The following is a 14530-nucleotide window of genomic DNA, read 5'->3' as shown; positions in this document are numbered from 1 at the left end:
CATGAGGCAACTTGAGTTCTGCGGATTCTGAAAACACCCAGGCAGAGAGGTCTTGGTGGGCATATGGGTATGGCGGAACTTAGGATGGGGATCTCCAGCCTAGCGACCTAAGTGTGGGCATCGCCAGGAGAGAAGTGGTGACTGAAGGGCACAACAGGGTGACCTCACCTGGGAGGGCACGTGGGGCAGAGGCCTGGGATGCTCCAAAGGTTAATGGGTGGGGCAGGGGCCCAGGGAGGCCAAAAGCAGGACGTGACACGAGGGTTTCGGAAGGATCCCCAATTTCGAATGCTTGGGGTCAGAGGGGTCTGGGTGAGAGCCAAGCGGGGGGGTCACGGTAGACAAAACTTTGGGCTGAAATGGGGAAAAGACAGCGCCAGGCAAGGGTGAGTCTTGTTGTGAAGATAGGAGCTTGAGCACACTCAGATACTGATGGGATGGAGGAGGCAGGGAAGCAGTGACAATTAGGGACAGCCAGGTATGGAGAAGCCCAGAGAAAGGAGCCCAGGATGCTGGGGATGACAGAGATCCAGAGCTTAGGGTGGGACAGCCGAGGACACCACCAGCCCCGCTAAGCCCCTGCACACCATCCTCTGCAGGGCATGAGCATCCCAGCACAGCCCCACGCCTCCACCCGGGCAGGCTCGGAGCGGCGTTCGGAGCAGCGCCGCCTGCTGTCCTCCTTCACTGGCAGCTGTGACAGTGACCTGCTCAAGTTCAACCAGCTCAAGGTGAGGCCGGGCTTCACCCAGATCCCGGGGTGGCGGCAGGGCCTGAGACCGGGGCTCACCTCTCCCCATCTTCCCTCCTGCAGTTCCGGAAGAAAAAGCTCAAGTTCTGCAAGAGCCACATTCACGACTGGGGCTTGTTCGCCATGGAGCCCATCGCGGCTGACGAGATGGTCATCGAGTACGTGGGCCAGAATATCCGTCAGGTAGGCACTGCCCGGCAGGGTGGGCATGGGGCCGGGCATGGGGCTGGCCCAGCCAGACTGACACCCTTCTGTGGTCAGGTGATCGCAGACATGCGGGAGAAGCGTTATGAGGACGAGGGCATCGGGAGCAGCTACATGTTCCGGGTGGACCACGACACCATCATCGACGCCACCAAATGCGGCAACTTCGCGCGCTTCATCAACCACAGCTGCAACGTGAGTGCCCAACCAGGGGTGGCCCTGCCCCTGGCCCTGGCCCTGCTTCTGTGCCAGGAGGGCCTGGAAGCCCCGGCACGGCAATGCAATCAGCTTGGCCTCCTTTCCAAGCTCAGGTTGGTCAAAGGTTATAGGGAGAGGAGGACATGTGAGGTCTACCAGGAGCTCTACTCCTCTGAGCTTCAGTTTCTCATCTGTGAAATGGGCATAGTGAGGCTTCTGTGGCATGTAGAGGACACAAATAAGTGGTTGGTTCAGTTCATCGGTAATTACGAAGTCGTGTCTCCAACGTTAGCCTTTTCTCCCTGCCTTCATTGGTCGGGCTTAGCCCTGCTCGGGCCGAGCTGTCCACCAGAACTTTCTGCAGGGGGGAGGGGGAGGTGCACTACATGCATCTGTGCTGTGGGTTAGCCACATGTGTGGTGTTGAGCACTGGAAATGTGCCCAGTGCATCTGGGGACCTGAGTTTTAAATTTTATTTCATTGTGATGAATTTAAACATAATTAGCTTGTGACGACCGTATCGGGTGGTGCAGGCCTAGAGGGGAGGGACACTGATAACAGGGATTTGAGTGCTGAAGGATGAGCGCAGGAAGCTCCCAGCAGGAGGCAGGCATGTTCCGGGCTGGATGCCCCTGACTTTGGGCTCGAGTCTTGGCATCGCAGCTTAGTGAGTTGCTTAACGTCTCTGTGCCTTAGTTTTCTTGTCTGTGAAACAAGGACAATAACAGTCGCTCCTTGTAGGTTGTTGGGAGGGCCACATAGATGGGTCACTGCCTGTGGGCCCTTTGCATGCTGGCCAAGTCGGTCCTCAGCGCCTGCTGGCTCTCTCTGTTGTGACTTGATCCTTGCCTGGGTGGTAGGGACTTTCCTGTGAATATCCAAGGAGATCTGAGGGGTGAGAGGGAATTGCCCAGGGGGAAGCAGTGCTGGGGCAGGGGGAACTGTGTGTTCAAAGGCCCTGGGGCAGTGGGAAGAATACCTGTTTGAGAGACAGCAAGGGAGGCAGTGGGCATGGGGTAGGGTAAGAGGACAGGGTGGGCAGGGCTGTGGGCGGCCAAGCTGAGGAACTGTTTCTCTGAGAGCCAAGGTCGCTGGAAGGTTGGCGCCATCGGGTGACAGGTTCTGCTGTCCCTTTGGAAGCACTTCTCTGGCTGCTGGGGCAGGAGTGGGTTTTTTCAGGGGTGAGAGTGGCCGAGGGGGCTGTAGCAGGTGGGCGAGCAGTAATAAGGGTCTGAGCGTGGCTGGTGAGCGCAGAAGTGGAGAGCAGTAGACACAACCAAGAGGCCCTTCTGGGACTGAACTCACCAGCCCTGGTGGGGGCCAGATCTGGACTGAAGAAGGCAGGGAGGCAGATGCTCTGGGGCCTGGGTGCGTGGTGCAGCAGCTCCCCAGAGCAGCAGCAGATCGTGCTTTAGGTGTGAGCTCTCTAAGTCAAAGATGGTCCCAGGGCTGCCACCAGCAGACAGCAGGTAGTTGCATTTATGGGCTTGGAGCCCTTTACCTTTTCTGTGAAGGGCCAAATAATAAATATTTTTGGCTTGATGGCTCAGATGCTCTCTATGGCAACTACTGAACTTGGCAATTTTTTTTTTTTGAGACGGAGTCTCGCTGTGTGGCCCAGGCTGGAGTGCAGTGGCCGGATCTCAGCTCACTACAAGCTCCGCCTCCCGGGTTCCCGCCATTCTCCTGCCTCAGCCTCCCGAGTAGCTGGGACTACAGGCGTCCGCCACCTCGCCCGGCTAGTTTTTTGTATTTTTTAGTAGAGACGGGGTTTCACCGCCAGGATGGTCTCGATCTCCTGACCTCGTGATCCGCCCGTCTCGGCCTCCCAAAGTGCTGGGATTACAGACGTGAGCCACCGCGCCCGGCCTGAACTTGGCTATTTTAACAAAAGCAGCCACAGATTATATGCAAATGAATGGGAGAATGGATATGGCTATGTGCCAGTAGAACTTTATTCACAACAACAGGCAGCTGGGGCAATAGTTTACAACAACAGGCAGCTGGGGCAATAGTTCACAGCAACAGGCAGCTGGGGCAATAGTTTACAACAACAGGCAGCTGGGGCAATAGTTCACAGCAACAGGCAGCTGGGGCAATAGTTTACAACAACAGGCAGCTGGGGCAATAGTTCACAACAACAGGCAGCTGGGGCAATAGTTCACAGCAACAGGCAGCTGGGGCAATAGTTCACAGCAACAGGCAGCTGGGGCAATAGTTCACAACAACAGGCAGCTGGGGCAATAGTTTACAGCAACAGGCAGCTGGGGCAATAGTTTACAGCAACAGGCAGCTGGGGCAATAGTTTACAGCAACAGGCAGCTGGGGCAATAGTTTACAGCAACAGGCAGCTGGGGCAATAGTTCACAACAACAGGCAGCTGGGGCAATAGTTCACAGCAACAGGCAGCTGGGGCAATAGTTCACAACAACAGGCAGCTGGGGCAATAGTTTACAGCAACAGGCAGCTGGGGCAATAGTTTACAGCAACAGGCAGCTGGGGCAATAGTTTACAGCAACAGGCAGCTGGGGCAATAGTTTACAGCAACAGGCAGCTGGGGCAATAGTTTACAGCAACAGGCAGCTGGGGCAATAGTTTACAGCAACAGGCAGCTGGGGCAATAGTTTACAGCAACAGGCAGCTGGGGCAATAGTTTACAGCAACAGGCAGCTGGGGCAATAGTTTACAGCAACAGGCAGCTGGGGCAATAGTTCACAACAACAGGCAGCTGGGGCAATAGTTTACAGCAACAGGCAGCTGGGGCAATAGTTTACAGCAACAGGCAGCTGGGGCAATAGTTCACAACAACAGGCAGCTGGGGCAATAGTTTACAGCAACAGGCAGCTGGGGCAATAGTTTACAGCAACAGGCAGCTGGGGCAATAGTTTACAGCAACAGGCAGCTGGGGCAATAGTTTACAACAACAGGCAGCTGGGGCAATAGTTTACAGCAACAGGCAGCTGGGGCAATAGTTTACAGCAACAGGCAGCTGGGGCAATAGTTCACAACAACAGGCAGCTGGGGCAATAGTTTACAGCAACAGGCAGCTGGGGCAATAGTTTACAGCAACAGGCAGCTGGGGCAATAGTTTACAACAACAGGCAGCTGGGGCAATAGTTCACAACAACAGGCAGCTGGGGCAATAGTTCACAACAACAGGCAGCTGGGGCAATAGTTCACAACAACAGGCAGCTGGGGCAATAGTTCACAACAACAGGCAGCTGGGGCAATAGTTTACAGCAACAGGCAGCTGGGGCAATAGTTCACAGCAACAGGCAGCTGGGGCAATAGTTTACAACAACAGGCAGCTGGGGCAATAGTTCACAACAACAGGCAGCTGGGGCAATAGTTTACAACAACAGGCAGCTGGGGCAATAGTTTACAACAACAGGCAGCTGGGGCAATAGTTTACAACAACAGGCAGCTGGGGCAATAGTTTACAACAACAGGCAGCTGGGGCAATAGTTTACAACAACAGGCAGCTGGGGCAATAGTTTACAACAACAGGCAGCTGGGGCAATAGTTTACAACAACAGGCAGCTGGGGCAATAGTTTGCTGGCCCTTTGTCTAGAGTTCAGAAGTGAGACGTGAGCTAAACATGGACGTACATTTGGGAGCACTTGCACTATGAATGGAAATGAAAGGCCTGGGAAATAATTTTTATCGTCATGATTTAATATCAGAGGCAAGGGGTCATCCCTGGGGGTGGGGGGGAGCCAAGGTCCAGAGTAGAGCAGTGGGTTGGGGAATCACATGGCAATGTCAGACCTTAAGCACAGGCCTGGTTGGGTTTGAGGGGTCTGCAGTGGTGGGGGACCCTAGGGGGCCTGGGGCTCACTCTCCCCCAACCTTGCCTGCAGCCCAACTGCTATGCCAAGGTGATCACAGTGGAGTCGCAGAAGAAGATCGTCATCTACTCGAAGCAGCACATCAACGTCAACGAGGAGATCACCTATGACTACAAGTTCCCCATCGAGGACGTCAAGATCCCCTGCCTCTGCGGCTCCGAGAACTGCCGGGGCACCCTCAACTAGGCTCCCGCGCCAGACTCGAAGGATGTCGCCGCAGCCCTGGGACTCCCGAGCGTGGAGCCCCCTGGCCCCGGGGCCCGGCCCCCCCGCCCGCCCCCATTTCAGGTGCTGTCCTCTACCCAGCGGCCATTCAGGGCCTGGCGCCCCACACTACCCCCTGGAGCCCCTGGCTCCGGCCCCTCCGCGGGAAAGGGCTTCTCTGTCGTTTAGCCCACGTCTCTCTCATTTTTACAAACGCCCCTTTCAGGATTTCTGTTTAACTCCAGCATCAGCTTCTCTCTCTCCGTCTCTCCTCCCCTCTCTCTGTTCTCTGTCTCTTCTCCCTCCCACCGTCACCCTCGGCCTCTTCCTGTGAATGCTGCTATGTTGTTTTGTCTTCTCTATTTTTTTTCCTCATCGTGAGAAAAGACATTTTAACCGTTGAAATGTGAAGGTGGAATCAGAGGGGCCCCGCGGGGGGTCTGCAGAGGCCTCAGTGTGACTGTGCGTGGCCCATGTCCTGGAAGCCACCTGGGCCTGGACACAGGGCCAGGTGCTGTGGGAAGGACAGAGGCCCCCACGGCCTTGACCTCAGAACACTAAGCCCTGAAAGTCCCCCTCACTGCCCGTGGGCACAGTGAGGAGACCCCAACACCTTTCCCAACCCGAGCCCCAGCCTGTTCCTTCCCCAGAGGCCTGGGGCACCGCTGACCCGGCGGACCCTGGTGGAGCTAAGCTCGTCCCCGGCAGGGGTCTCCACCTGGCTCTCCCTGCCACCTCACACCCCGGCACCCCCTAAACCTTGGGTTCAATGTTTACTTTCTCATTCGGATGCCAGCAATGAGGGAGCCTGTCGGAGGCCCCAGTGCAGGTGAGGGGCACTGAGAAGGCGGGCGGCCACTCTCTTCTGCCCTTGCCTTCACCCTGGGTGGGAGGGGGCTCCCAAGGGCGGGCGGGTCCCCCAGTCCCGCCATTACGGGTTGTCAGACCGTCTGCGTGTGGCATTTTTTTGGCTTATAAGCTTCACCCAGTCACCCCCAACCCACACCCCACGTTCCCCTGCCGGCAGCCCCTCCCCCCAAGAAGGCCAGAGGATATTTATTTTCGGAGGGAGCAGATTCCTTCTCCTAGAGAAAGGAAAAATCTTGGAAAAGATTTTAAAACTCAGATCTAAGTCTTTGACATTTTTTTTTCCCTTTTGACCCCCTTCCTATCCTCTTCAGTTTATTCCTATGCATTTTTTTTTCTTGTGCGTGTATAAAATCAAAACGAAGGGGAAAAAGGTTTTTGAAGTTCAGAACCAACTTCTGTATATAGAGGCTGCCGCAAAGGACTTTCTCTTGGGAACATTGTTTCTTGTAGAAACATGCGGGAAGACATTTTTTGCTCATTTCTTTGTACTTCCAAAAAAAAAAAAAAAAAGACAAAAGCAAGTCCCCCCGTACCCCAGAAAGCAGAGAAGGCGTGTAAATAATTTCTGGAAAGTGACTATTGTGACCCGGAGTCCTCATCAAGACGAGCGCGCTCCATGTGGGAGCTGCTCCCACCCTGCAGACGCGGGCGGCTGGAGCCTCTGGTATCTCAGCTTGTGTCAAGCTTGTTATCATGTAAATTCTGTACAAAGAATTGTTATTTTTCTCTTTTTTGTCGTTGGTGGTTTTGTTGTGTGTGTGTGTGTTTTTTTTTTTTTTTTTAATTCCTTTCCCCCAGGCCCTCTCTATTTGAGACTGTGCCCGCCGGTTTCAAGATCAAGGAAATTGGTGGCATTAAGACACAGATGGGGTACCTGGGCACAGCGGCGAACTTCTCTTCCGTTTGCGGTTTTCTGCCTAATTGTGCAACTGAGGAAATAATTTATTTTTCACATGAGGAAATGCGTAGCTTGTAGAGATGGCTGATTCAAGTCACATGTACAGCCCCCAAGGGGCTGTCTCCATTCTGTCCCCTTCCCATAAAAGAAGTGGGGCCATGCGAGAAGACCAGGGAAGGGACCCTTGCCTCGCCCCTCCCCCTGGCCTCACCTTGCCCCCAGCCATCGTGCCCAGTGTAAACCTCGGCTGGCCTTCACTAAGGGGACTAGACCTCCCTCTCCCAGGAACCCCCGCCCCAGCCCCAGAGTGGTTTGCAATAAGCAAGGTATGTGTGGAGTCATTCTTTCAACCCCTCATTTTTCATTGGACAAATCTCTGCTTTTCAAGAGTTGGGGGTTTCTGCTATTTTTTGTTTTCTCTCCCTCACCCTGCAAAGAAGAGAACCAATAAGTTTTAGGGATGTTTCTGTGTGTAGACTCCATCATCCATATGTAACTTGTTTTGAAGAGAAGTGTTTCCGTTGTGAGTGTGTCTTGCTGTAAATATTTGTTCATATTTTTGTGAATTCAATACTATGTACCATTGTATTATAGTAACTTTTATAAAGCAAACCATAAATATACTGACTTTTCTTACAGATACGCCATCTCTCTTGCTCTCCTCTCTCCCTCTCTTTATTCTTTCTTTCTGTTGGGAGCACATCCTGCTTCCGTGGAGGGTGGAGTGGTCCACTCAGACACTCAAATCAGCAGGGTTTTTTTTGTTTGTTTTTGAGACAGGGTCTCGCTCTGTCACCCCAAGCTGGAGTGCAGTGGTGCAATCATGGCTCACTGCAGCCTTGACTTCCTGGGCTCAGGTGATCCTCCCATCTCAACCTCCTGAGTAGCTGGCACTACAGGCGCACACCATCATGCCCAGCTAATTTTTAAGAAATTTTTTGTAGAGACGGGGTCTGCCTGTGTTGCCCAGACCGGTCTCAAACTCCTGGGCTCAATCTATCCTCCCACCTCAGCCTCCCAAAGTAGTGGGATTACAGATGTGAGCCACCGTGCCCAGCCTGAACTTGTAGGTGGGTTTTGTGAACTGGGCCAAATTATAGTCACCACCAGACCTTCCACAGCTTTTAGGTTTGATTTCTAGATGTTTTCTTAAAACCTCAGGTTTTTGACTCATGAGGTCTGCAATGAAGGAAATAGGATCAGGTATCCTTTTACTATCACTAGAAGAACATAGGTGGTTCCTCAGAAATGTTTAACACTTAAGGAGAGCCCCCCGCCCCCACGTCTGCATTTGAGGGAGGAAAAAGGGCTGACAAAATGGTACAAGTTGAGAAGAATTAAATCTATCCTGTACTCACGGCATTTCAGAGATGCTGTGCCCCAGTCTCAGCTCTGCCTGACCCCGTAGAGGGGCGACAAAGGGCTTGTAGTTGGCATCCATAGTAAATGTCTCCAAGAAGGAAAGATGTAAAACCATAGCAAAAAGCAATATGCCTGAGAAGACGCTGTACCTCACTTTTTACTAGAGAAGTGTGAATTATCCCATGATACCATTTCCCCCTTTCCGTTTGGCAAATATTAGAAGGTGGAGGAAACCCAGTTTGGGGGAGCAGTAGGCAGGGGAACTCTCATGCATCGTTAGTGGAAGCCAAAAATCGCTGCAACTTTTAGGAGGGAAAGTACCTATTAGCAATCATTGTTTAAAATGCACAGGACCAGCATGGTGGCTCACACCTGTGATCACAGCACTTTGGGAGGCCTAGGTGGCAGATCACCTGAGGCCAGGAGTTCGAGCCAGCCTAACCAGCATGGTAAAACCCCATCTCTACTAAAAATACAAAAATTAGCCAGGTGTGGTGGTGTACGCCTGTAATCCCAGCTACTTGGGAGGCTGAGGTGGGAGGATCGCTTGAACCCAGGAGGCGGAGGTTGCAGTGAGCCGAGATCATGCCACTGCACTCCAGCTTGGGCGACAGAGTGAGACCCCACCTCAAAATGATCAAGTGCACCCAAAGTCTTGGCTTCAGTGTTCCACTGTGAGGAATTGAGCCTGACAGATACAGTGGGCAACAATATGAACAAGAGTGTTCTTTGCAGCCTCATTTGTGGTATCAACGAAAGGAAGGGAGGGTAAATTGTCCATTCATGGTGGGCTGCTTTTAGGAATTGTGCATCCAGACAGGTGGACACTCCCGTAAGTTGATTCATGGGAATAGAGGGCTGAGGTCTGGGCTGAGCCAGCAAAGATAAGGAAGCGTCTGGCCATTAATTCAATCAACCAATATTTATTGAGTACCTTGTATGTGCCAGGCACTCCTCTAGGCTTGGGGATAGGAATGAAGGAAACACTGTTCTTGAGGGCAAGCCAGACAAATGTGAAAAGTAAATGCTATAGGAAGGAGAAAAAAGCTAAGAGAAGGGGCGGGATGTAGTTGGAGGAATATACAATTTTATTATTTATTTTAGAGACAAGGTCTAGTTCTGTCACCCAGTCTGGAGTGCGGTGGCATGATCATAGTTTACTGCAGCCTCGATCTGCTGAGTTCAAGTGATCCCCCCACTTCAACCTCCTAAGTATCAGGGAAGATAGGCACATTTTACCATGCCAGCTAATTTTAAAAATTTCTTGGCCGGGCGCAGTGGCTCAAGCCTGTAATCCCAGCACTTTGGGAGGCCGAGATGGGCAGATCACGAGGTCAGGAGATCCAGACCATCCTGACTAACACGGTGAAACCCTGTCTCTACTAAAAAATACAAAAAAAAAAAAAAAAAAACTAGCTGGGCGAGGTGGCAGGCCCCTATAATCCCAGCTACTCAGGAGGCTGAGACAGGAGAATGGCGTAAACCTGGGAGGCGGAGCTTGCAGTGAGCTGAGATCCGGCCACTGCGCTCCAGCCTGGGCAACAGAGTAAGACTCCGTCTCAAAAAAAAAATAAAAATTATTTTCTTTTCTTTTTTTTCTTGATACAGAGTTTTGCTCCTGTTGCCCAGGCTGGAGTGCAATGGCACGATCTTGGCTCACTGCAACCTCCGCCTACCGGGTTCAAGCGATTCTCCTGCCTCAGCCTCCCGAGTAGGGATTACTGGGATTACAGGCATGTGCCACCACACCCGGCTAATTTTGTATTTTTAGTGGAGATGGGATTTCTCCATGTTGATCATGCTGGTCTTGAACTCCTGACCTCAGGGGATCTGCCCGCCTCTGCTTCCCAAAGTGCTGGGATTACAGGCATGAGCCACTGCGCCTGGTCTTTTTCTTTTTTCTTTTCTTTTTTTTTTTTTGAGACAGAGTCTTGCTGTGTCGCCCAGGCTGGAGTGCAGTGGTGCAATCTTGGCTCACTGCAACCTCTGCCTCCTGGGTTCAAGCCATTCTCCCACCTCAGCCTCTCAGGTAGCTGGGACTATAGACATGCACCACCATGCCCGGCTAAATTTTTTGTATTTTTAGTAGAGATGGGGTTTCACCATGCTGGCCAGGCTGGTCTGCAACTCCTGACCTCAAGTGATCTGCCCGCCTCGGCCTCCCAAAGTGCTGGGATTCTAGACATGAGCCACCACGCCTGGCCTTTTTAAATTTTTTTTGAGACAGAGTCTCTCTCTGTTGCCCAGGCTGGAATGCAATGGCATGGTTTCGGCTCACTGCAACCTCTGCTTCCCAGGTTCAAGGGATTCTCATGCCTCAGCCTTGTGAGTAGCTGGGACTACAGCTGTGTGCCACCATATCCAGCTAGTTTTTTATTATTAGAAGAGATGAAACCCTATCTTTTATTTTATTTTATTTTAATTATTTTATTTTATTTTATGAGACAGAGTCTCGCTCTGTCGCCCAGGCTGGAGTGCAGTGGCGGGTTCTCGGTTACAGCAACCTCTGCCTCCTGGGTTCAAGCTATTCTCTTGCCTCAGTCTCCTGAGTAGCTGGGATTACAGGCAAATGCCACCACACCCGGCTAATGTTTGTATTTTTAGTAGAGACGGGGTTTCACCATGTCAGCCAGGCTGGTCTCAAACTCCTAACCTGAAGTGATCTGCCCGCCTCGGCCTTTCAAAGTGCTGGGATTACAGGCGTGAGCCACCTGTATCCGGCCAATTTTTAAATTTTTATAGAAATGGTGTCTCACTATGTTTCCCAAGCTGGTCTTGAACTCCTGGGCTCAAGCAATCCTCTGGCCTTGGCCTCCCAAAGTGCCAGGATTATAGGTGTGAGCCACTGCACCTGTCTTCATCTTCTCTCTTGAACTTGCTCTCCTGTCATATTTTCTTTTTTTTTTTTTTTTTTTTTTGAGACGGAGTTTCACTCTCGCCCAGGCTGGAGTGCAGTGGCCGCATCTCAGCTCACTGCAAGCTCCGCCTCCCGGGTTTACGCCATTCTCCTGCCTCCGCCTCCTGAGTAGCTGGGACTACAGGCGCCCGCCACCTCGCTCGGCTAATTTTTTGTATTTTTTTTTAGTAGAGACGGGGTTTCACCGTGTTAGCCAGGATGGTCTCGATCTCCTGACCTTGTGATCCGCCCGTCTCGGCCTCCCAGAGTGCTGGGATTACAGGCTTGAGCCACCGCGCCCGGCCTCCTGTCATATTTTCTACCTTGGTCAACAACACTTCTGTTCTCTGCCTCCACCCACCGCTGCCTGCCACTGATCACCTAAGCTCAAAGGCCAGGGATCCTGGATTTAAACCTTTCCTTTCCCTCCCTTACCTACCAAATCTGATGCTTCTTCCTTATTCCTCAAATCCATCCACCTCTTCCTCTGCTCCTCAATACCAAGAGGTAAGTCCTTTCTTCATTGGCTCTATTGTTGGGGCCAAAATGGGAGCCCCTCTCCAGCTTCTCAGGAGGCTGAGGCAGGAGAAAGGATCACTTGTGGCCAGGAGTTTGAGGCCAGCCTGGGAAACATGGAGAAACCCTGTCTCTACTAAAAATACAAAAATTAGCCAGGCATGGTGGCATATGACTATGGTCCCAGCTATTAGGGAGGCTGAGGTAGGAGGATCGCTGAAGCTGGCGAGGTCAAGGCTGCAGTGAGCTGTGATCATGCCACTGCTCTCCAGCCTCAGTGACAGAGACCTCAGACAGAGCAAGGTCCCAGGCAGACTTGGGTTCCCTTGTGGGCAAGAACCACTCCCCCCAAAAATATGAATATTCACATAGCATTGACTTTGTGCCAGCCTCTGTTTTAAACATCTTTGATACTAAACTCACAACAGGGCTGGAAGGAGGGTATTATTATAATTCCCACTTAACATAGGAAACTGAAGCACTGAGAGGTCAAGTAGCTTGCCATAGGTCACACAGCTATCAAGTGGCTATCTGAGAGGTTAACTCAGGCAGTCGGGCTCTCTAGTATGTGCTCAGCTAATGGGTGTCTGCTCTGCATGCTTTATTTATTTATTTATTTATTTATGAGATAGAGTTTTGCTGTTTTTGCCCAGACTGGAGTGCAGTGGTGCAATCTCACTGCAACCTCTGCCTCCTGGGTTCAAGTGATTCTCTTGCCTCAGCCCCCCGAGTTGCTGGGATTACAGGTGCACAGCAACAGGTCCAGCTAATTTTGTATTTTTAGTAGAGACAGTGTTTCACCATGTTGACCAGGCTGGTCTCGAACTCCCAACCTCAGGTGATCCGCCCACCTCGACCTCCCAATATTTTTTTTTTTTTTTTGAGATGGAGTCTTACTCTGCCACCCAGGCTAGAGTGCAGAGGCGTGATCTCGGCTCACTGCTAGCTCCACCTCCCAGGTTCAAGGGATTCTCCTGCCTCAGCCTCCTGAGTAGCTGGGATTACAGGCAACTGCCTCCATGCCTGGCTAATTTTTGTATTTTTAGTAGAGGCGAGGTTTCACCCTGTTGGGCAGGCGGGTCTCTAACTCCTGACCTCAAGTGATCCACCTGCCTTAGCCTCCCAAAGTGCTGGGATTACAGGCGTGAGCCACCGCACCTGGCCATATGTGCCCAACTTTCTAAAATGTTGACTCAAATTTGTTTGAAACCATGCAGGCAAAATGAAGTAGGTCTATGAGCTACATTTGGTCTGTAAGCCACTAGTTTGCATCCTTCTGGGTTATACAATTTCCCTTCTTCACATAAGTCACGGGAGAATAGAGGGGGAGTATTTTTTTTGCACAGAATCCTTTGGATTCTCTCTGATCTCTTTGTTTCTGAAGTTCATGATCCCAGAAATCCTGATTTCTTCTATAATCTGAAAAAAATTCCCAACTCCCACCATTATACCAACTCAGAGTATTTTTTTTCTTCTTTTGAGCTCTGCTGCCTCCTAGTTCTGAGTTGACTTATCCTCACGGAGGGTTCTCAAGCTTTAGAAGCAGAAAGAGGCCAGGCACAGTGGCTCACGCCTATAATCCCAGCACTTTGGGAGACTGAGATGGGCGGATCACCTGAGATCAGGAGTTCAAGACCAGCCTGGCCAACATAGTGAGATCCCATCTCCTGAAAAATAGAAACAAAATTAGCTGGGCATGGTGGTGCATGCCTGTAGTCCCAGCTACTTGGGAGGCTGAGGTAGGAGGATCACCTGAGCCCAGGAGGTGGAGGTTGCAGTGAGCCGAGATCACACCACTGCACTCCAGCCTGAGCACTGGAGTAAGACTCTGTCTCAAAAAAAAAAAAAAAAAAAGAAAGAAAAAGGAAAAGAAAAAAGGTCCAAATTTGCCCCCTACCAACTCTTTCCTGGTTTTGAAGAAAGAATTTCCTTCCTAGGGTTTTAGGACCCACCTACCTCATTCTTTTGCAAGGATCACTCACACTTGTGTGAGTATGAACAAGCCCCTTTTCAAAAAAAGTCCTCACTGTGGGCAAGGCTGGAGCAGTGCAGCTGCATGGGTGGGCCATGGGCACTGCCCTGCTGAGGGGAGGGACTGGGATCCCAGACCCCTTCTACCTGCTTTATCTCTGAGACCAGGAACCAAGGGACCATGTCCTACAGTTGCTGAGCAGGGATGCTGCCCCTAGAGTCCCTTGTCCAACACTCTCCCCTTTCCTGTGTTCAGAGGTTTGGGCTCTGGGTAGCAAAACTGAAGACAGTTCATCTTTAGAGATATCGGCCCGGCGCGGTGGCTCACGCCTGTAATCCCAGCACTTTGGGAGGCCGAGACAGGCAGATCACGAGGTCAGGAGATGGAGACCATTCTGGCTAACGAGGTGAAACCCCATCTCTCCTAAAAATACAAAAAATTAGCTGGGTGTGGTGGCGGGCGCCTGTAGCTCCAGCTACTCGGGAGGCTGAGGCAGGAGAATGGCGTGAATGCTGGAGGCGGAGCTCGCAGTGAGCTGAGATCGGGCCACTGCACTCGAGCCTGGGGGACAGAGCAAGACTCTCTGTCTCAAAAAAAAAAAAAAAAAAGTTGAAAAACTCTGACCCCACCTCAGGGCCTTTTCCTGTTTACTCTTCCTGGAATTCTCTTCCCGAGCATGGTCCCATGGCTGGCTCCCAAATGTCACCTTCTAGGAGAGGTCTTCCCTTGATCAAAATTACCTCCCCTGTGATCTTCACCTCCATATAATCTCATAAACTGCCTTTTTTTTTTTGAGACAGGGTCTCACTC

At 51.6% G+C, this 14530-nt stretch overlaps 1 protein-coding gene across 1 annotated transcript in view; it reads left to right on the top strand.

The window, feature by feature from the left end:
- SETD1B (SET domain containing 1B, histone lysine methyltransferase) overlaps positions 1–7614 on the top strand; it is a 30614-nt gene extending 23000 nt beyond the window's left edge. Inside the window, exons 14-17 of the mRNA XM_030938873.1 lie at positions 600–731; positions 815–934; positions 1013–1150; positions 5015–7614. Of these exons, the coding sequence (XP_030794733.1) occupies positions 600–731; positions 815–934; positions 1013–1150; positions 5015–5188 (564 nt within the window). The 3' untranslated portion in view covers positions 5189–7614. The remainder of the gene's footprint in view (positions 1–599; positions 732–814; positions 935–1012; positions 1151–5014) is intronic.
- Positions 7615–14530: the final 6916 nt, after the last annotated feature.

This window comes from Rhinopithecus roxellana, chromosome 10 (assembly GCF_007565055.1).
Source record: "Rhinopithecus roxellana isolate Shanxi Qingling chromosome 10, ASM756505v1, whole genome shotgun sequence".
Taxonomy (NCBI): domain Eukaryota; kingdom Metazoa; phylum Chordata; class Mammalia; order Primates; family Cercopithecidae; genus Rhinopithecus; species Rhinopithecus roxellana.
Note: the sequence above shows the minus strand (reverse complement) of the source record. Positions and strands in the feature narration are given on the sequence as shown.